Source organism: Dromiciops gliroides, chromosome 1 (assembly GCF_019393635.1).
Source record: "Dromiciops gliroides isolate mDroGli1 chromosome 1, mDroGli1.pri, whole genome shotgun sequence".
In the NCBI taxonomy this organism is placed as follows: domain Eukaryota; kingdom Metazoa; phylum Chordata; class Mammalia; order Microbiotheria; family Microbiotheriidae; genus Dromiciops; species Dromiciops gliroides.
Genome location: NC_057861.1, coordinates 637,831,716 through 637,854,000, shown reverse-complemented (window position 1 = coordinate 637,854,000; position 22,285 = coordinate 637,831,716). Strand labels below are relative to the sequence as shown.

At 45.0% G+C, this 22,285-nt stretch overlaps 1 protein-coding gene across 2 annotated transcripts in view; it reads left to right on the top strand.

Annotated features, from left to right (window-relative positions):
• Positions 1-673: 673 nt before the first annotated feature.
• Positions 674-22,285, top strand: part of NTN3 (netrin 3) — a 38,411-nt gene continuing 16,799 nt past the window's right edge. The window contains exons 1-7 of one of the 2 annotated variants that reach the window (XM_043971769.1): positions 674-2,232; positions 2,611-2,799; positions 3,032-3,181; positions 3,540-3,590; positions 3,734-3,808; positions 4,382-4,939; positions 6,431-6,476. In XM_043971769.1, the coding sequence (XP_043827704.1) occupies positions 1,284-2,232; positions 2,611-2,799; positions 3,032-3,181; positions 3,540-3,590; positions 3,734-3,808; positions 4,382-4,722 (1,755 nt within the window). In that variant the 5' untranslated portion in view covers positions 674-1,283 and the 3' untranslated portion in view covers positions 4,723-4,939; positions 6,431-6,476. The remainder of the gene's footprint in view (positions 2,233-2,610; positions 2,800-3,031; positions 3,182-3,539; positions 3,591-3,733; positions 3,809-4,381; positions 4,940-6,430; positions 6,477-22,285) is intronic. The other variant, XM_043971776.1, reaches the window with a different exon arrangement.

Here is a 22,285-nt window from a genome sequence, read left to right as displayed (position 1 = left end):
CAGTTGCCCAGTGGCCTCCCCCTACGCAGAGGGGCTGGAGTCTGGGATGGAGAAGAGGAGGGGGACCGGGAGGGGCGGGGCGAGGGTTAGGGGCGGCGCGCACAGCCCCCCTCCCTGGAGTCCTGAAATCTGCTTCTGATTTCCGCGGGGAGACTGCGGCCGCCCCTCCTCCTTCTCCCCCTCCTCCCTACCCCCCTCCCTCAGCTCCCTGGCCCCCCTTCCCCGCCCCTCCTTTAGCACGGGCTTAGCTCCCCGCCCCCTCCCCCACCTCCGAGGCTCCCCCTCTTCCCTAACCCCCTACTTCCCCCCCCTCCCCGCGCGGTCTCAGTTCCCCCCTCCCCCAGCTGCCCGCTTTCCCTCCCCGCCCTCTCCCGGCTCTTGAAGCAGCTGGGCTGGACTGGGCTGGGCTGGGCTGGCGAGGCTCGGAGGAGACTGCCGAGGGACCAGGCGGAGGGAGGGAGGAAGAAGGGTGCGAGCCCCAGACCCGCCCTCGGGGGCTCAAGGGAGATCCGTTTTGGCCCCCGCCCCCCCCCCCCCCCAACCTGCCTCTGGTGAGTCCGACTTGCGGCGGCGGCGGCAGCAGCGGCAGCAGCAGCAGCAGCAGCAACAGCTGGGGTACGAGGGGGTGGGGGTGGGCGTGGGTGGGTGGGTGGGTGGCTCTTGTCATCTCTTCCCCTGCTCTCAGGCCGAGGCTAGGGGAAGAAAAAACTTTTCTTTTGCTTTGACCAGGGCGTGTCCCCCCAATCGTCTCCGGCCCCTCCCATTCTCCCCCCACCTTTCTCCCGCTCCCCGCCCACGTCTCTGTCTGTCTCCCTGTCTCTGTCTCTTAGTGTCTTCGTTTTCCGGTATGTCTCTGTTTCTGTCTTGCTGTGTCTCCATCTCCCTGTGTCTGTCTCTGTGCTTTTGATTGTTTCTCTCCTCTCCCTGCGTCTGTCTTGCCGTGTCTGTCTTTCTCCCTGGGTTTCTGTCTTGTATCTCCGTTTGTCTCTCCGTTATCTCTCCTTGGTTTTGTCTCTCTGTTACTGTGTCCCTTTCTCCTTCCCTCTCTCACTTGTCTTGCTGCATTTATCTCCCTCTGCCTTTGGCTTGCTCTGTGTGTGTGTGTGTGTGTGTTTCTTTCTGTCTCTATATCTGTCTCTGTCCTTCTTTCCCTTTCCCACCCCCCCTTGTCAATATGAAGATCCCATCCAATTTCCACTTGCTGCAACCTAGGAAGGCATACCTTATATAAGAATCTCCTCTCCTCTGACCTCCTCCCTCTAACCTACCTCCCAGCCCTGACCATGTCCTGCCCACTCAGCCAGATCCCCTTGGGGACCAGGGCCATGCTGGGCCAAATGCTGTGGCTCCTGCTGGCTGCCTGGCTGCTGGCTCCAGTGCTGAATGCTAGCCCACAGGTCCCAACAGACCCCTGCTATGATGAGGCAGGAGCCCCACAGCGCTGTATACCAGAATTTGTCAATGCAGCCCTGGGGCGTGAGGTGCAGGCTTCCAGCACAGACCCTCGGCAGACCCACCCTGCAGCCTTCCTGACAGATGCAAGTGCAGCAGCTGACCGAACTTGCTGGCACTCAGAGACACTGACTCGAACACCACTAAATGTGACACTGACACTGCCACTGGGCAAGGCCTTTGAGGTAGTCTATGTGAGTCTACACTTCTGCTCGGCAAGGCCTGACTCTGCTGCTGTCTTCAAGTCCCAAGACCATGGCCGCAGCTGGTCACCACTACGATTCTTCTCCTCACAGTGTAACCGAGTATACGGTAGGCCAAGCCGGGCTATGGGACAGGCCCCTGCCCAGGCCTCTTTGGGCTCTGTAGTCCCTAGAGGCCCGGAAGCACTTTGTTCTGAACCTCCACCAAGGACTGGTCCCCTCCTAGCCTTCAGCATGCAGGATGGCCTCCCACCTGGCCAGGACTTGGATTCCAGTCCTGTGCTACAGGACTGGGTCACAGCCACAGACATCCGTGTGGTGCTCACTCGACCAGTGGGGCCAAGGGCTACAGAGGGTGGGGTTGTGGCACCATATGTTTACTCTGTGGGTGAACTCCAGGTGGGTGGGCGCTGCAAATGCAATGGACATGCATCTCGTTGTGTGGTGGACAGCCAGGGCCGCCTGGTGTGTGACTGTAGGCATGGGACTGAAGGCCCGGATTGTGAGCGCTGCAAGCCTTTCTACTGCGACCGGCCCTGGCAGCGGGCCACTGCCCATGAGGCACACGCCTGTCTGGGTGAGGCAAACATGCCATGCCATGCATATCCAGCCCCAGTTCCACCCCTGGGAGGGGGACCCTTAAGAGCATCCTGTGTTTGGTCTGGGTCCCACAAGTCCCTTACTGCATGACTTCCTGGCCTGTTCTTTCTTTTATTAACTCATTTAATCTTGTTACTGGGCCCTGTGACCTCCCAACCTTGACTTTTCCCTTGGCCTTCCCAGGAAAAGCTTTCAGGGAAGTGAACAATAAGATGAGTCCCCATTGCCTATCATATAGCACCCCCAACGCCCCAGCCTGCTCCTTCTACCCACCCTCTTGTCCCCATCCTAGTCTAAACCCCTTGTTCCTCAGTCTGCGTCTCCCCCTTTCTTACATGGCCCCCAATCCTCCCAGCCTGTTCCTGTAATGGTCATGCTCGTCGATGCCGCTTCAACATGGAGTTGTACAGATTGTCTGGGCGGCGTAGTGGGGGTGTTTGCCTCAACTGCCGGCATAATACAGCAGGGCGCCACTGCCACTACTGTCGTGAGGGTTTCTACAGAGACCAGACCCGGGTCCTAAGCCACCGCCGTGCCTGCAAGGGTAAGACCTCACCCTGGTCCTTGACTGCATACTCTCAAATCTAAGCTATGACCCATCACTTTGAGACTCCAACTCCTAAAGCCCAGTACTGATCCGAGACTCCTACCCTTGACCGCCAACGTTGACTAACCTTTGGTTCTAACCCCCAGCCCTATCCCTTAATCCTGGCCCTGGGACCCCCAGGGGCTTTTGCCTGCAAGGGTGAGACCATGCCTCATTCCCCTTTCTCCAGCTTGTGACTGTCACCCTGTTGGAGCTGCTGGCAAAACTTGCAATCAGACGACCGGTCAGTGCCCATGCAAGGATGGAGTGACAGGCCTTACCTGCAACCGCTGTGCTCCTGGATTCCAGCAGAGTCGCTCACCTGTAGCACCATGTGTCAGTGAGTGATCACCCACATACCCTTCTGCCACTGAGCAATTCCAAGGAGACAGATCCCTAGAGTTCCCATCAAATTCCTTTGCATCCTGCATCAGTGAATGGCCCAGTCACCAATATTCCTGGATGCCAGGTGGTGACCTAGGTCCCCATATTTCCAATGTCCCAAAGACTCCAAAGGCCATCTGTTAGTGACATAGGTCTCCCCAGTCTCTCCCCAGGCTTCCAGAGATCCCTTGGGCCCTTGAGTTAGTGAGTGACCCCAGAGCCTACAGAATCCCTAAGAACCCTCCTGGCCCCCAGTCTTCTTCAGAAGGGTCTGGGAATCTGCTCAAGCTCAGCTTCTTCTCCCCTTCCCATAGAAATTCCAGCTATGGTACCCACAGGAGCGACCAGCACTGTGGCCCCTGAGGGTGAGTGAGAAAGGGTTTAGTGGGGATTGGTGGGGAGTAAGGAGGGGGGCGGTTTTCATGGGGTAGAGTTTCAGGGAAGGGGGATGGTGACAGGGAAGAGCTATGAGACTTTGGACCCTAAAGTCTCCCTTCCTGGCCCCCAGATTGTGACTCTCATTGCAAACCAGCCAGAGGGAGTTACAGGATCAACCTGAAGAAATACTGTGGAAAAGACTATGGTACCATACCCTTCTAACACCGGGTCCCCCTCACACTCACACATGAGCTGACTCTGCTATTCCTGGCACTGACAGGTCCCCAACACTAAGCCCTTCCTCAGCTCCGCCCATTCCACTCTCCCGACCCTCAAAATCCAGACTCCGCCCCCAAATGTTGGTCCTGCCCATTCCTGACCCACCCTCAAAATTGGCTTCACTCCCAAGCACACATTCTCTTCCTTTCCTTTCTGATTCTCTCCCCTCCCTGACTCCTCTCTCTTCCCTACGAATCCAGCCCGTCTTGGTCCCTCCCATTTAAAAAATCCTTCCCAGACCTCCTATTTCTTCCCCCACCCCCACATCTCCTTTCTTTTCTCTTTCCCTGCCGGGTCCCCCAACCCTAGTCTTGCCCAGCCCCATCTACAGGCCCCACCCCCTCCCCATCCGGCCCCGCCCCAGTCAGTACTAGCTCCGCCCTAGGTCTGTTTCTGGCCCTGCCCCTCCCTACCCTGGTCCTGCCCACCCCCTGTCCGGTCTCTTCTCCAGGCCCCTCTCCCACGTGATGTGACCCCCTCCTTCTCTCCCCCACCCCAGCGGTGCAGGTGGCAGTGGGCGCCGCTGAGGCCGTCGGTTCGTGGACGCGCTTCTCTGTGTCCGTGGTGTCCGTGTACAAGAGCCGTGAAGAGCGCGTGAGGCGCGGGGAGAGCGTCCTATGGGTTCCCGCGCGGGACCTGGCGTGTCGCTGCCCACGCGTGCACCCGGGGCACAGTTACTTGATCTTGGGTGGGACAGGACCGGGAACCGGGGTCGGGGAGCGGGCGGGACTTACCGCCGGGCGGGGCAGTCTGGTTATCCCCTGGCGGGATGCTTGGGCTCGGAGGCTCCGGAAATTACAGCGGCGGGAGCGGCAGGGACGCTGTGGAGGGGCGGCGTGACGGGGAAGGAAGGGAGGGCATCAAAGCAGGGACACGGGTGGGGAGGGGCGCCGCTTGGGGACGTGTGTAAGTGAGCAGACGCGTGTGTGAGGGCACCGAGTGGCCACAGGATAGGAGAACGGGGCCGGAGAGGTCATGAGGATGCGGGGCCCTGAGACAGTGGGCCAGGACCTTGGAGAGAGGGAGTCCTCGCCCGAAAACCCTGCTTGTAAATACTGTAAATACCTCGACCGCCGGCGGTCTTGGTCCCGCTGTGTGGTCTTTATTGTATGTGTCCTTGAGTCATTGTATTGAGCTCTGTATCACTGTATCAGTAGCTGTATCACTTTATGTATAGCTGTACTGCTGTATCCATTGCTGTACTGATCCCTGTATCGATGTATCCATCGCCATGTCGTTGTGTCTAGTGTCATCTGTATCGCCGCCATCTCCTCCGGACTCTACCTCTGTTCCTCTTTCTTATAGTTTTATAGCCCCAGAGGAACCTCAGGGGTCACTAATAACCTGGCAAGTGGCCTTGCAACTTGAAGACCTCCAGTCGTAGCTCACTCACTGCTGCTAGACCGCTAGACTAGACTGCTCAATCCATATTGGGACAGCTCTAGTTGCTAGGAAGTTTATCGTTCTCTCACCAACCCCATCCCTTTATACAGAGTTCAAATCTACCTCTCTATCTGACACTTGTTGATCTTAGGTGGCTAGGTGGTACAGTGCATAGGACACAGATATTGGAGTCAGGATAACATGAGCTGGAATCCTGCTTCAGAACCCTTATGAACTGTATAACTCTGGGAAAGTCAATTGATCTCTCCATGCCTTGGTTTCTTCATCTATAAAATGGGGATAATAATAGCACTTGCCTGACCCTTTATTTTATGAGGAGTAAATGGATCGTTATATGTAAAGCAAAATTGTTATTCTCTCCTGGCTGAGTAGATTTAAAACTAGGAAGAAACAGAAATAACCTAGTCCAACCCTCCCATTTTACAGATAAGAAAACAAAGGTTCAGAAAAAGGAAGTTTCATAAGGGATGGAGCCAGGATTTGAACCCAATGCTTTTCCCACTACAACAAACTGCTGAGATTTGAACCTAGATCTTCTGAGTCTAAGCAAAACAAATTCCTTTAGATGTTTCAGAGGATCCCAGAGTTGGAAGGGACCTCAATACAGCTAACAAGTGATCATCCTGCATTTGCTCAAAGATCTCCATTGAGCATTAATACACTACCTCCCAAGCCCACAAATTCTACTCTTGGGTTGCTAAATTATTACAATGTGTTTGAAGCCAGCTGTCATTTCCTCCCTTCCTCATTAACTCTTCTGTCATTCAGACTAAAGTACTAGTTATTAATATCATTCTGCTGCCTCTCCAGCTAGTTAATATCCCTTCTTAAGTATGATACCAAAGACTGACCACACACAATACTCTTAATGTGGTCTGATGAGAGAAGAGTTCAGTGGAACTATAACTTTTTGGACACTATGCTTTTACCAATGTAGCCTAAAATCACATAAGTTTTTATGACTACCTCATCACTGTTTTCTATTAAACCTGCAGTCCACTAAAATCTCCAGGTCCTTTTACAATGAATAATTGTCTAGGCGCAATGTCTAGCCCCATCTTAAAAATTGTGCAGTTGATTGTTTTTAACCCAAATGTAGAGCTTCACATTTAACTGAATGAAATTTAATCTTAATTCTATTCAGCCCATCTTTCCAACCTGTCAAGATCTCTTTGGATCCCATTTATGCTGTAAGTGTATCATGAATCCTTTCCAGCTTTCTGTTATCCTCAGATTTGATAAGTATGCCACCTAGGCCTTCATCCAAGTCACTTTTTAAAAAGGTTTACTAGAACAAGCTAAAGGAAAGAGCAGTATTCCATTAGAGACATTCTTCCAGGTTTAGATCTACCCATTAGTCACCACTCTTTCAGCCAAGTTGTTCAACCAGTTGTTTATCTACCTAACTATATTATCATTTAGTCTACATCTATCCATGTTGTCCAAATGGGTCATCATGAGAAATTGTTTTGTCTTGCTGAAATCCAAGTATATTGTGTCTAGGGAGTTTTAACAGTTTTAACAGTCTAGTCTTAGACTGCACTTATGATTTTGACAGTTTAGGGAAATGTCAGTCAGGAATTTCCTGTAGTCAGTCAGGTAACATTAATTAAATCACTACTATGTGCCAGGTCATTTGCTAAGTGCTGAGAGAGAGAGAGAGAGAGAGAGAGAGAGAGAGAGAGAGAGAGAGAGAGAGAGAGAGAGAGAGAGAGAGCACACAAGGAGCTTATAGAAATATGCAAACAACCCTATAAAACAAAATATAGACAGGATAAATTGGAGGTAAACAACAAAGGAAAGGCACTTGCATTAAGGAGGATCCTGAAAGGCTTCTTGCAGAAGGTAGAACTTTAGCTGAGGCTTGAAGGACACCAGGGAAGTCAAAAGGAAGTGACAAGGAAGGAGAGCATTCCAGGTATGGGGGAAAAGCCAATGAAAATCCCCAGAATCAGGAAATAGAGTGTTGTGTTCCTGGAACAGCCAAGAGGTGCCTATCAACAACTTATAATCTTTGAGTTGACTGGGCACTTAGAAGTTGTGTCTTGCCCAAAGTTACCTAGTCAGTCAGAGATAGGACTTAAACCTGTGTCTTACCGACTTTGAGGTCTGATCTCTATCCATTATACTATGCTACCTCTAGTATCTAGTTTAGAAACCTTGTTAAAAAAATGAAGTTAGATTGGCATGTCTTGTTCTGGATGAAGCCATGCTGGTTTGGTGATCATAGATTAATTTCTCAAATGCTAACAGTAACAACACACACACACACACACACACACACACACACACACACACACACACACACTTCTCCGTCTCTTGTCCCTTTCCTTATGATAGAAAGTAGGGCTTTTAACAGAAGATATCCCTCACCAAACCAAGACTCATTCACATATCCAATTATAAAACTTCCATAAGACATGAAAACCTTTCATTCCTGCTTCCTCCACCATAATGATGATGGAGATCCTCTGAGTTTTCTCAGTAGACACCCCTCCAAAATCCATCCTTCCTTATCCTCACAGTTAATCACCCTTTCCCATCATGGTCCCCTCTTAAGGCAAGATTCTAGCCTATGTGTCCTCTGGTCATTCTCTTGTTCTACTCTCATTAACTTCGGAGTGACCCCCATCACCTCCTATGACAATTCTATGCTTAAAAAGTTTGGAGTAGGAGGCAGCTAGGTGGCACAGTGGACAAAGCACCAGCCCTGGATTCAGGAAGACCTGAGTTCAAATCCAGCCTCAGATACTTGACACTTACTAGCTGTGTGACCCTGGGCAAGTCACTTAACCCTCATTGCCCCACCCAAAAGAAAAAAAAAGTTTGGAGTAGGACAAAGTCTAGGCACATTTAGAACTGATATTTGGTGAGGAAGGGAGAGGGTACCATCTCCATATGTAAGGCAAGGAGCAACCAACCATGTCTTTCAGCCTATGTGCCCCACCTCAATAGGAAGCAATAATTAAAGGAAGCAGAAAATTTTAAACAAGGCCCAAAACACACCCCTCCAATCAATTCTCCCTTCTCTTGTCTCTGTGTGTAGTTCTGTGCCTTTCTTTATATCCCTAGTCTCTTCTTTCTTTTCCGTTTCTTTGTCCACATCATTCATTTTGTGATGAGAATTGGCTCTCCTTGAAGCAGCCTAACACTCCTTCACATGTCCTAGGTCACTGTGGTCTCTGAAGACACTATAATTACATTGGGCATTTCAAGACTGTGGTCACTAGAAACACAATAAGTACTATGGGCACTGTGGACACTGGGCACTGTGGTCATGCAGACTTTCTTCTTGGTAGATGGGTCCCCATGACACTGCCTATTTCAAAAGCTAAGTTCCCTATGGACACTGGTTAGTGACTATTTTCAGCAAATTCCTTTATAATGATTAAGAAGGAAAAGCCAGAGAAGGATAATGGTGACAGAGAAACAGACTAGGTGATAAAATCTTCAATGGTTCCTCTTCATGACCCATGAAATAAAGTACAAATCCCAGATCCTGGTCCTCCTCAAACTGGTTCAACCTACCTTTTTAGCCTTATCTCATATTATTTCCTTCTTATACTCTGTTCTAGGCAAATCTGCTATCCTCTACCTCCTGCTCATTCTCATCTCATGCCTTTGTTCACATAATATATAGTTTTGTGAGGGCCAAAATTTGATATACAGAGAGTTATTTGGGTGACTCACCTTAATATTGGGGTCCCAGAAATATGAGGGATCTTTTAGGTTCACCCTCCCCTTCGTCTTGTCAATCTTGTGTCCCCATCTGAGGGAGACCTTGGTTACTTTGATTCTGGTTCTTTCTTTCTGTATCTCTCTGATAGGGTCTACGGTTATTCTGATACAATGCTCTTAACTCTAAACTTAACCTATGCACTCCTCAGACCGTTAGCATATGTAACCTCGAGGTGGGCCAGGTGTGGCCCCTCCCAAATGAGTTAGCTAAAAACGGGAATATTAGTCTTTACCACAAATAATTTTTTTTTTGATGAGGCAATTGGGGTTAAGTGACTTTCCCAGGGTCACACAGGTAGTAAGTGTCAGGTCCTTCTGAATCCTGGGCCGGTGCTCTATCCACTGCACTACCTAGATGCCCCCCCCCAAATAATTTTTACCACATAGTATTCCTATTCTTGGAATGGAGTCCTTTCACTGTTCATCTGTTGAAATCCTTCTCCTCCTTTAACACCCAACTCAGGTAACACCTTCATGAAGTCTTCCCTTACACCACTAATTTCCAGCTGACTCTCCTCAAATTTCCTATATCACTTTGCCTACATCTCTCTTTCTGCACTTACCACACTCATCCTTGTACTATAATTGTGTGGATTTTGTTTCTTCTATTAGTCAATCAACAAACATTTATCAAACACCTATTATGCCCCAAGCATTTTGTGCTAAACAATGGAAAGACAAAATCAAACCATAAGTTCCTTAAGAACAGAATACACTGTAGTAGTCACCTTTTGTATGCTCAGTGCCTAGATCCATGTGCTTGATGTATAGTGCTTAATAAGTGCTTGTTGAATAAATGAAGAGATGAGGAGGAGAAAGATCAGACAGATAGTAAGTGTTGAGATGGGCAAATGGAGTATTTCCAGAGTATTAAAGCTGGAAGGGAAACTAAGATACCAGCTAGTCCAGGAATTCTTAAAGGGGGGAGGGGTGTGTGTGTGGAAACTCTTTTTAAAAACATTTTAATAGGGGCAGCTAGGTGGCACAGTGAATAGAGCACCAGCCCTGGATTCAGGAGGACCTGAGTTCAAATCCAGCCTCAGACACTTGACACTTACTAGCTGTGTGATCCTGGGCAAGTCACTTAACCCCAATGCCTCACCCCCCCCCAAAAAAGACCATTTTAATAACTAATTCAATATAATTGTTTCCTTTGTAATCCTATGTATTTTATGCATTTAAAATTATTCTAGGAGTCCTGTAGGCTTCATCATATTGTCAAATGGGGTTCATAACTCCAAAAAGGTGAAGAATCCACCTTTTGTGAGCTAACAGAAGACCAGAATGGTTAAGTGACTTGCTGAAAGTTACACAGCTAAAACGTAACACCCTCGGACTCAGGTTTTCTAAAAGGTCTAAGAGCAGTGCTGGATTCCCTTCCATAAGGCCCCCAGCTAGAAGGTCAAAGGTCCCCATGCCAATGATCATCAAGGAACTTTTGGAGGCGGGCCGAGGGACAACTTTCTGAGAGAGGCCTATATCTTCCCCATCTCCTTCCACCCGGGGTCTCCTTGGCTCCTCCTCCTCCGCTCTCCTCCCCACTCCCTAACACTTCGACTCCTCCACCCCCCCCCCCCACCTTCCCCCCATCTCCCGGTGGCTGGCTCCCGCAGCGCCGCGCATGCTCTCTCCACGCAACAGAGCACTGGGAAAGAGTTCAATAATGCGCATGCTCGAGGCCAGGTATTCAGGCTCGCTTTGCGAGAGTCCGTGGGCGGCGCGTGCGCGGCAGGGGGCGGGGCGGGGGCGGGGTCAGTTAAAACGGCGCCTGCGCGTTCGATCTGCCCGCTGTCGGTCCGGGAGCTGAGGTGAAAACGGACCTTTGGAGCTGGGTGAGGCACTGTGTGAATGAGGGGATGGGGGTCTCAGCAGTAGAGATTTAAGGGGTCCAGGTGCCAGTGGGAGGGCGGAGGAGAGGCAAAAGGAGCTCTGATGGGTGGCAGATTGTCTAGGCGTGGCGACGCTTCAGGGGAGCTGGGGGCTTCAAGGGGTCTGAGGGGGGATGTGGAGGCCTTGAGAACTGCGGGGGAAGGAGGGGTTCATAGCAGGATGTTGGGGGGCACAGAGGGCAAGAGTGTTGGCAAAAGAGGAGGGGAATATGGGGAACATGTGGTGTGGGGGGAGCTTGAGAGAAGGTCGGGGCTTTGATGGGGAGAACTGTGGGTCACCAGGGAGCTCGAATGGGGGTGGGGGAGTCGATCGGTGAGAGGAGGCAGATCCCCACGGAGCAGGGCATTGGGACTGGACAGGGATGAGGAGGTCTTCTTCATCTTTCTGGGGAGGGAGAGACCATGGCTGAACAGAGCATAACTGTCAGATGGGGCCAGACATCGGCCAAATCCAGTGCCTGGCCAGGGTCTGTTGTGGAAACAGGGGTGACAAGTGCGGGTTAATCCAAGGAGCTCTGGGTGAGTGTTGTGAGTGTTTGTCCAATAGCCTGAAGGGGAAAAGAGGCTTTGAATCAACAGGCTTGAGCAGTTAAATAACTGCACAGTCAGATAACCTATCAGGTCAGGTCATTTGCTATTTCCTCAAGACAGCTGCTTCTGGGTATTCACACGACCCTGAAAGCTAGGTGCTGTCACAAAAAAGCAAGGAATCTCTCTAAACTCTAAGGGCCTCCCAAGTTAAGAGAGACTGATTCAAAGTATGAATGGTCAGACACTCAGCATGACCAACTACCCTTGATGAATTAGTCATAGGGTAGGGCTTATTCTTGTGATGCCCTTAATAGAGAAGACCAAATTCCTTAACCGCTGAGTTGGGGAAACCCCTTGGATGAGCAGGTACTAGCTCTGTTGCCTGCTCCAAGGAGCCAGATGTAAACAGTGGATCTCCTTCATTAAATGAGAACACTGTCCCCCCTCATTAATTGAGAACTGTTGTCAGCCATTTTCTAGTCTCTTCCAGAGCAGAGTTCCTTTTTTCAAAGCTCAGAAGGAGGGGCTTATTGCTCTAGTTTCAATAGAAGTGGAGTAGATGTGACTTCTCTTCCAACCTTCCCTAATCGTTTCTGTTTAGAGTCTCTTGGAAGAGATAAAAGGATAACCTGGAGCTAAGTGGGGGATTGAAAAAGTAGATTTCTTGATCTGGAGCAAGGAAATGAGATCTGAAACAAGATTAAATCTGAAGGGTTTAAGAAAAAAACCCAAGTGATTATAGGTAGGCCTTCCACCATAGCAAAAAGGAAGCCACTTAGGTGGACCAACAGCAATGAAGGTTACATCTCAGACAGGCTGACATTGTGGATGCCCAATAGGACTAGAAGGCCTCAGGCATCAGGAGTTCCTCCTTGAGTTAACTTCCATGTTTTATTTTGGGTTTATTCTCTCCCCTGCCCTCTCAGTAAGGAGGGATCTGGTGCTGGCCAGAGGAGATGACAGAATTTTGAGAACCCCATACTTTAATCAGCAGTATCTCTGAACGCTAGAATCTAGAGAAATTTCCTGCCTGAACAGATGGGCTTCCACAAAGCTGAGACTCACTGATCCTAGGAATCTTTGCTTCCATCCGTTATTTACTATTAGCTGTTCCTGGGCACAATGCCAGAAACTCTTGATGACATTTGAGGACTTTGCACAAATTGATCTGACCAATCTTAAGCAGAAGCTCTCAAGGAGGAAACTACATCTTAACCAGACTTGAAACCATCCATGCAACTCATACTGATCCTATTGTTTCTGCTAAAATAGAAACCACTTTGGAGACAGGGAGAGATCAAAATGCTTTTGGTATTGAGTTTCCCATTCCTGCCCACCTCACCCCAGATTGCTCCCCTCCTATCCTTGGGCTGACACTACTAAAGGTTAGTAACTTGATGGATTATTGGCAGGTTTTAAAACATTTTGGTGCGGTATGCCTATTAATAATGAGATTTGTTTCAGGAATGACTACTTTTGAAGGGTCCTGTGTTCTCTGATCAGCCCGAGTCAGACTAGGGGATGGTAGTCAGGCTTTTTTTCGTCTTTATTATCCACTCCCCTTGGGTCCTTTAACTTAATCTTTTAAAATCTGACTTGTCAGTCCCTTATAGGACCTTTGCTTTGGATTTTCAATTTCGAATATAGATAACACTCTTCATATTTTCATTTGGTGCCCAGACTCCTTACAATTAATATTTTTCTACAGCTTTCACACTGAATGTGTGCATATTAGCTAATCTCATATTGCTTCATAGGATCATACTTGAAAAGACCTTAGAGAGTTTTCTAATCTAACTCCTTGCCTGATGGAGGAATCTTCTTTTTAAGAGTTCTATCAATTAGAGATCCAGCCCAAAGTCCTGGAGTGATGGAGAACTTATTACCTCATGAGATAGTCCATTCTATTTTTAACAGGTCTAATTGTGAGAAAATTCTTACCAATTTGGAACTGCTATGTGTCACTGTACTTCTATCTTTTGGGCCTGTTGGGTCTGTCCTCTAGGGCCAAGCAAAATAACTCTAATCCCTTTTCTTTGTGACAGTGCTTTCACTTACTTTTCATTTAAATGTTTAGATTGATAGCTATCTTTCAAAAATGTGAAGGGTTATCATGCCTCCATTATATTTCCTCCTTTAAGTCAAACATCCTTAGTTCCTTAAATAGATACTCAAATAACATGGTTTTGAGTTATCTGCCTCTAGTTTGTCATACCCAGAACTGAATACAATTAGTCTGACCAGCACAGAGCATAGTGATACTTTCACCTCCCTTATTCTAGACACTATCTATGTCTGTTATTGCAGCCTAAGAATCCATTTCCTTTTTTTTTTTTTTCCAGCAGTCAACTGACTCATATTAACCTTGAAGTCCATTAAGCCCACTAGTCTCTTTTCACATGAATTACTGCTGGACTACATCTTCAGTATTCTGTACTTGTACGATGGATATTTTTAAACTGTTTAAGAATTTACATTTATCCTTAAGAAATTCCGTCTGAAGTCTGCTTCATTGTTCCAGCCTATCATATATTTTTGGATCCCAATTCTGTTATCCAAATATTAGCTATGCTTCTCAACCCAATGTGATATACAAATTTTTAAAGTATTCTATTTATTTCTTAATTCATTAATAAGCCCAAGAGACCGATTACCGATATAGCTAGTCACACGTTACTAGAGATTGTCTTTCAAGCTGATATTTTTGGGTTAGGTATTTTTTTTTTTTTTGGTGTGTGTAAGGCAATTGGGGTTATGTGACTTGCCCAGGGTCACACAGCTAGTAAGTGTCAAGTGTCTGAGGCTGGATTTGAACTCAGGTCCTCCTGAATCCAGGGCCAATGCTCTATCCACTGCGCCACCTAGCTGTCCTGGGTTAGGTCTTTAAATCACTCTCAGATACATCTAATTGTAGTATCATAGCCTATTTTTAAAAATTTCGACCATGAGAAACTTTGTCAAATTCCCTGCTGACATCCACATATATTATTGTATTTGACAATCTTTCAATAATTCTGTCAAAAAAGAAAACCAGGTTAGTTTGGCAAGACTCATTCTGTCTTGTAGTATGAGGTTTGCTTTCTTAAGTTTGAAAATCATCCATTTGATCCTCTCATAAAATTTTGCTGAATGTGGATGTCAAACTAACCCATCCACAATTGCAAAAACTGAAATATTCGATTATCTGGATGTTATTTTCCCATCTCCACTTGTATGCTTAGAGATAACATACAGTAGTATGTTATTACCTTGGGGTATAATTTGTCCAAGGTAGGTACTTGAATTTATTTAGATTAACTAGGTGGTGCCCTTTTATTATCCCCTTCACTTATCTTAAATTTCAATTCTCTCTTGACTTTTATTGTTCTGTCATTTCCAGTCTGGAGATCATTCTCCTTGATTGATAAAACAAGAAAAATTGGAGTTGAGTAATTCTGCTTTCTCTCTGCCATCTGCTAAGATTTCCCCCATCACAGCCCCATTCCTTCCTTGTTGCTCTTGTCCCCAGTACAGGTAAAACTTTTGCCCTTTAGCATTTTTAACCGGCCTTAAATTATTTTGGACTTTGGTCTTCCTGACATTTTTTTTTTTTACAGATTCTTGATTTTGTGCTTGGTCTTGGTTTTGTGCCCTCCTATCTCCTATAAAAGTCATTTTTTAATCTGCTCATCAGAGATTCTAATTAACAGTACTGGATATTTTAATCCCCTGTCTGAGGCTGAAGCCATCTTAACCTTAGCCCAAAGCGGCAGATCTCTCTCTCAATCTCTCTCTTTTTCTCCTCCTCCTCCTCTGTCTTTGTGTGTGTGTGTGTGTGTGTGTGTGTGTGTCTCCTCCCCCCCCCTCCACAGGGTTTCCCTATTTTGTCCATACTGGAAGTACAGCAGTCACTCATAGGTCCAATCCTATTACTGATCACCATGGGAATTTTGACTGTTTTTGTTTCTGACTTTTGAACACTTCTCTCATTAAGTAGCTTGGTGACTCCCTGTTCCTGAGGCCACCATATTAGTGCCAGACTGAGTGAGGATACCTGATCTGCTTTAGCCAACTGGAGCTCAGAACCCTTGAACTCATCAGCCTCAGCCTCCCTGATAGTTGTGATTATAGACCATCTACCATCATGGCTGCAAATTCTTAGTTCATAGAAGTTTGTCTTGTATCAATCTTGGGGAATGTTTCAGCTCTTATTTTCCTTTGTTATTTTTCTTCCATGTTCAAGGTTTTAAAAGATACCTTGATACTTCATTCCCAAAGAAGTATATGTTTTTTTAAGATCCTGTTTTATCTTGATTAGTGGAAATTTCCTCTACCATCAGGCTAGCTCTTCTGAGATCTGCTGTATCCCAGCTTTGGTCTACTTTCTTCCCCAGTCTCTCACCTTTTCCTGCTATAGGCCTCTTGAGCGCTCTGTTATACTGGCCAGCTGTGGTTCCATTTGCTACACTCCAGCATTGTTACAAAACCATTACTGCTTCTTTTGGAAGACAGGTAGAAAGGAGAAAGTAGAATGTTGAGTGGAATTTTAGAATTAGTTGGCCTTTTGTTCTCCCTTTGTCTTGTAGAAATAGAGGTATCCTGTATGGAGAATGGATTATATCTATCAGAATAAATTACAGTAATGAAGCCTGAGGATAAGAAACATACCTGCCTGAACTGAGTATCTGATTAGCCAAGGGAACCCATATTCTGCCTGGTAACTCACAGATTAGGCCATGCTGGACAATGGTTAAGAGATACTAACTTGTGGGCTAATGGATCGACTAAACTGACCACCAGTACCGGAACCTATAAGTCAGATGTCTTACAAGGTGGGAGAAAATACCTTCAGAAGCTTGTTTTCTCCCCATAGGTTTGTATTGCTTCAGAGCTTGCAACCTGTATCTCCACATGGCATCATAGATTGAAAAGGTTGATAGATGATGGTTTGGATTCTTTCAGCAAATGACTTGCAGTCAACTGGTAGAATACTATCGCACTTGGGCCTACGTCATAGTTTTCCTTCTTCCTGGGCTATGATTTAACTGTATCTAGGCAAGAAAGATAAGTTCTGCCTTTTCATCAATTAAGTGCTAAAGGCAGGACTCACATGCCAAAAAGTATTTAAGAAGAGATTCTCAAATAGATTTTATCTTTGATTTTTTAAAAATGTAAGGAGGGGCACCTAGATGGGTGCATTGGATAGAGTACCGTACCGGCCCTGGATCAGGAGGACCTGAGTTCAAATTTGACCTCAGACACTTGACACTAGCTGTGTGACCCTGGGCAAGTCACTTAACTCCAATTGCTTCACTTAAAAAAAAAAAAAAGGTAAAAAAACGTAAGGGAAAGAAAGAAGATTGAAGCAAGATGGATAGGAGTCCAGAGTTGGATAATTCTTACAATCATAGGTTATTTACTGGGAGTATTCTGTGCCCCTGCACAGAAACCGTGAATATTTGTTGAGTGCTACAATGTGCCCTGTTCCTTGTTACTTTTGGTCCTATAGGATCTCCAGACGGCCCAGAAATTCTTTGCTTCAAGCACCATGGGCTTGGGACTGAGCCCCCAGTTCCTCTCTTGGATCCTATGACCTACCCGACGGTTGACTGTTGGTATGAACCTTCCTACCTGTGGTAAGTCTGCATTTTATGAGACTAACACCTCCTTAGGTGGTACCATCTCCCCCATGCTGGTACCTAGCATGTGGCCCCTCATTGTCTGCTGTCTACCAGTACAGGGCAGGACTGAGTCCATGTTAATTAGCTACTTGGTAATACCTGTGGAATTACTAATCAATATGAATATTTGAAACACTTCTATCGCTCCTGCTACAGTATTGCACCCCAGCGTGTATCAAATCTCCTACATATGGACCTCTGGCTTCTCTTCACTGCTGGAACTTCTTATCTACCTTTTAGTGACCGGCTGTTGTTTCCTTTTGAGAGCAGTGTTCTTCACTCTGGCATCTGCCCTAAGTACTCCAGGGCAGGAGGTTTTCTCCCTGTACTTAAGTAGTTCACCAGGTGATACTTAGTCTTTTGTGAGGTGTCTAAAGCTTGCTTGTTTTTTTTCTATACTTGACTCGGTTCTGAATCTTTTTGTCTTTGAAGATCCCTCACAATCCATAGCTAGCCTCTTTCACTGGAACGCCTTTTTGTTCTTTAAGATGGCAGAGAATCATGGACAAAGCAACTTTCCTGTTTCTTTCCTTGCTTTCATCTTTTCTCATCCGAAAGATTCTTTATTGACAGAACCCCCTTTACTGTGTATACCATTAACAGTCTGCATTCATTTCCTAAGCTTTTCAAAGTTGTTTGCTTTTATAATGCATTATTATATAAATTGTTCCCCCCTGGTTTTGTTCATTTCACTCTTTATCAGTCCTTCCCTGGTACTTTGAGCCATCCCTTTTGTCATTTCATATGGCACAGTAGTATTCCTTTACATTTGTATACCATAATGTATTTGTTCAGCAATCCTCGGTTGGTGGGACCACCCTTCCCCTACCTTACCTCTAGCTTCTAGTTCTTTGCTATGAAAGAGAGAACTATACCATTGTTTTCTCTTTCCATGCTCTCTTTGGAGTATAGACCATTATTGGTATCACTGAGTCAAAGGCATGGAGTTTAGTAATTTTTTTTTGGGACATAGTTACAATTACTTTCCAGAATCTATGGACTAATCCACAGCTTCATCAAACAATGCGCTGTGTTTTCCTGTTTTCCTGAATAACAGTTTACATTTTCCTTTTCATAATCTTTTAAAAGTTAATTTACAAGGGGCAGCTAGGTGGTGCAGTGGATAGAGCACGGCCCTGGCGTCAGGAGTATCTGAGTTCAAATCGGCCTCAGACACCTTAACACTTACTAGCTGTGTGACCCTGGGCAAGTCACTTAACCCCAATTGCCTCACTTTTTAAAAAAAGTTAATTTACAGTCTCTAAGTATTAGTGATTTGGAGTCTTTTTCCATATTCTTGTGGATAGTTTGGATTTCTTTCTTTGAAAAGTATCTAAACCAAAAAAAAAAACCCCAAACAAACAAAAAAAGAAAAGTATCTAAACAAATTCTCCTGTCATTTCCCTCTTTAGTGCCTACTGATTTAGTGCCTTATGCCTTTAAATGTACACAGATACTTTATTACCTTGGAAAATGCTCTTTGAAAGAACCACTATGGTTTGTGTGTGTGTGTGTGTGTGTGTGTGTGTGTGTGTACATACACACACATATACATACACATACACACACCTTTATGTTTCCTCTGGAGCTAATAAGCACAGAAAACTATTGTAATGTTGGGTTGCTAAAATGAGAATCTTTTTTTTTTGGAGGGTTCGGCTTAAGGCTGGTTCATCTCAAAGATCTTGGATCTCTACAGAAAGCAGCAGAACTGTTGCTCTGAATTAGGGTAAATAGTTATATTCATGATGAGGACCTAGAAGTAAATATTGCCATGACTGAATGCAGATTGACATGAACAAGTAGTTCTAGAATCGAGATAGGATGGAACCTGTCCATTGATTTTTGCTGATTCTAGTTAGGAAAAGTTAGAATGTAAAAATCAATTTTTAGGGGCAGCTAGGTGGTGCAGTGGATAGAGCACTGGCCCTGGAATCAGGAGTACCTGAGTTCAAATCCGACCTCAGACACTTAACATTTACTAGCTGTGTGACCCTGGGCAAGTCACTTAACCCCAATTGCCTCACTAAAAAAAAAAAAAAATCAATTGTTGGTTCTTTTTAGGAGCTGGAGACTTAGCACCTTGCATTTTAGTTTAATAAAAACTAATGATTACATTTTGAAAGAGAAATTTTGACCTTATTCTAATATCTTGAACTTTTAAATGCCCTAATGGCAGTTTTTAAACTACTTGCCTGTTTTTTATATAAAAACAAATTCATATTATTTAAAATATTGATAGAAATGTAAAAAATAATGCAAGTATGTGAACTAATCAGTTTGGAAATGTTTAGCTCATTTCTGTGCCAGTTAGATGTTATGTCAGACGCACAGAAATGTAGTTTTATTATAATCAATTACAAATCACAATGTTAAAAAGAAAAGAACCGAACCACTATGATACCATATCTTACCTACCTTTTAGGGCTAAGTTTCCCAAATGAATTTCCTCTATGTGTTTGTCCTCTTTTCCTTTCTATTTTTCCTTCCTTCCTTCCTTCCTTCCTTCCTTCCTTCCTTCCTTCCTTCCTTCCTTCCCTTCCTTCCTTCCTTCCTTCCTTCCTTCTTTCCTCCCTTCCATCCTTCTCTTTCTTCTCTCTCTACCCTACCCTTCCTTCCTCAAAAATCCTCCCTCACCCTAATCTGGCCTCTTTCCCCATCAATCTACTAAATCTCTTTTCTTTACGGTTACTAGTCACATTGTCCTTGCCATCTGTTGGATCTTCTGATTATCAGTCTCCTTGTCCTCTTTCTAGCATTTCACACTTAGCATAGTGCCTGGCTCTTAGTAGATACATAATAAGTAGTTATTGATTCCTAATGTCTTGTCTTATACTCATCTTCCTTGAGTTCTTGGCTTTATACTGGGCAACTAGGTATTCAGTGAATAGAATACTGGACATGGAGTCAGGAAGACCTGAGTTCAATTCAGACTCTGATATACATACTAGCTGTGTGATCTGGGCAAGTCATTTCCCCTCTGTTTACCTTTGTTTCCTTATCTGCAAAATAGGGCTAATAATAGCACCTACCGCTCAAGGTTGTTGTGAGGATTAAATGAAGTAATGATTAAGTGCTTAGCAACAGGGCCCCTACATAGTAAGCACTATATAAATGTTAGCCACCCACCCCCACTCCCACCACCATCATCATCCTATTTCAAGATTTTCTTCTCTCTCCAGTTCCTTCCTTTCTCCTTTAGTGACACTTATTTACTCTTCTTATCTCTGCTTAGTCTTAGGTTTTCATCTTATACCTGGATATCTTCCTAGCTGATTTCTTTCTTCCCTTGTAGCCAGTCTCTTCCCTTCCATACCATCCTCCATATTGCTACCAAAGGAATCCTATTCATATACTGCTTTCTATCCTGTTATTCCCCTGTTCAGAATCCACTCTGGACGTTGCCTGAAGAATTCTTTCCAATCTTCCTTGCCTGGTATTTAAGGCTCTTAACTATCTTGTTATTTACTATATTACTATTTCGTATTCAGTAGTGTGAGGCAGTGTGGTGCAATGGAAAGAGCATTGGATTTACAATCAGAAGATCTGGGTACAAATTCCAACTCTGCTATTTACTGCCAGTGTGACCTTTGCCAAGGCATTGGACCAGTTGTGGGACATTAATTTCCTCAGCTATAAACTGATCGAGTTGGACTAGTTAACATTTAAGGTTTCTTTGAGTTCTAAATCTATAATCCTTTATTTTGTTTCCTATCCGTCCCTCTTCCCACACCCCTAGCCCCCAGCAATCCTCAGACCATCTCTTCTCTCATTCAACATCTGCCACATTAAAGTATGACTGATTATTCCAAGGGACCTTCACATGCTAATCCTACTGGCTTTGATCACCCTCTCTGCTTCATTCATTAAGTACCTACTATGTATAAATATTATGTAAAACATTAAGGGATATGCAAGATTTAGATAAGCTATGATTAAAATTAATGCAAACTGAGGCTCAAAGTTTTACACATGTTCAGCTTATTGGTAAGGCTAGCAGGTACCAATAAAAGGAGTCTCTAGGTCCTCAACAAGCAAAAAGACCTTGAATGAGGTCAGATGGATCATTTTTACAGACAAAAGGAGGAGCATCGAAAAGCTACCAGGCAGCATCATAGGTGGAAAAACAATACGATTGGTTACAAAGCTTGTAGCATCATAGATGGGGAAAACAATATGATTGGTTACACAGTCTAAAGCATCACAGGCATGAGAAACAATATGATTGGCTAGAAATTAGGAATGGGGGGCTAGCAACAATCCCTCTTTTAATCCTGTCACTAAGAAATATTTATTGTTTGAGTCCATCTGCAAGGACATTTTAGCCACAGTGTACTACACTACTTTGTATAACAGACCAGACTCCCTGGCATCCACTTTCATCCTTCAAGGATAACAGATTTCCTTGAGGCAAGGATAAAACAATGATTAGCAGAAGACTTGAACTTTTAAACTTAACTCAGAAATAGTGAATGATTTACAGAAAACTGAGTTTTCAAGCCTAACTCCGAGACAACTGAAACATGATTGAAGCTGTTACAAAAATGTCAGCGGTGATACAGGATGGAATCAATAACAAAAGAGAATCAATTTGATTTTTCCAATTTTCAACTGGTTTCGTGGAGTTGGGAAGACCTATATATGGTTATGTAGTGAATTCACTAACCAATTTAGATTTGAAAACAGAAATGTACATTATAAAGACAAAAACAAGACAAGAACAAAGACCAGCCATGGTTTCGATGGATCAATAACGAAGCATGCTATCCACCTCTTGACAGAAGTGATAGGCTTAGGTTACAGAATGAGATGTATATTTTCTGGACAGGACCAATATAGGAATTTGTTTTGCTTGAATATGAATATTTGTTACTAGGGTGTTGTTCTTTCTTTTTTTTAATAGGGTAAAGGTAAAAAAGAGAAAATAGATTTTGCTCATTTAAAAAAAATTTAATTAAAAAAAGACCAGGTAATAGTGAAAGAGTAACAAGGTCCTGTAAAAAGTGCCAGCATTATTAAACCTCAGAATGACCTTAAGCTGTCAAGGGAGACTAATGACAACAAAGGGGGCTTTTAAAGTTATATTGGGGGGGGGGAAAGGGAGGATCAAAGAAATGATATGACCTTTTCTTTGGGTAGACCTCAAATCCGGGCATTTTCTATAGCTGTTCCCCATGTTTA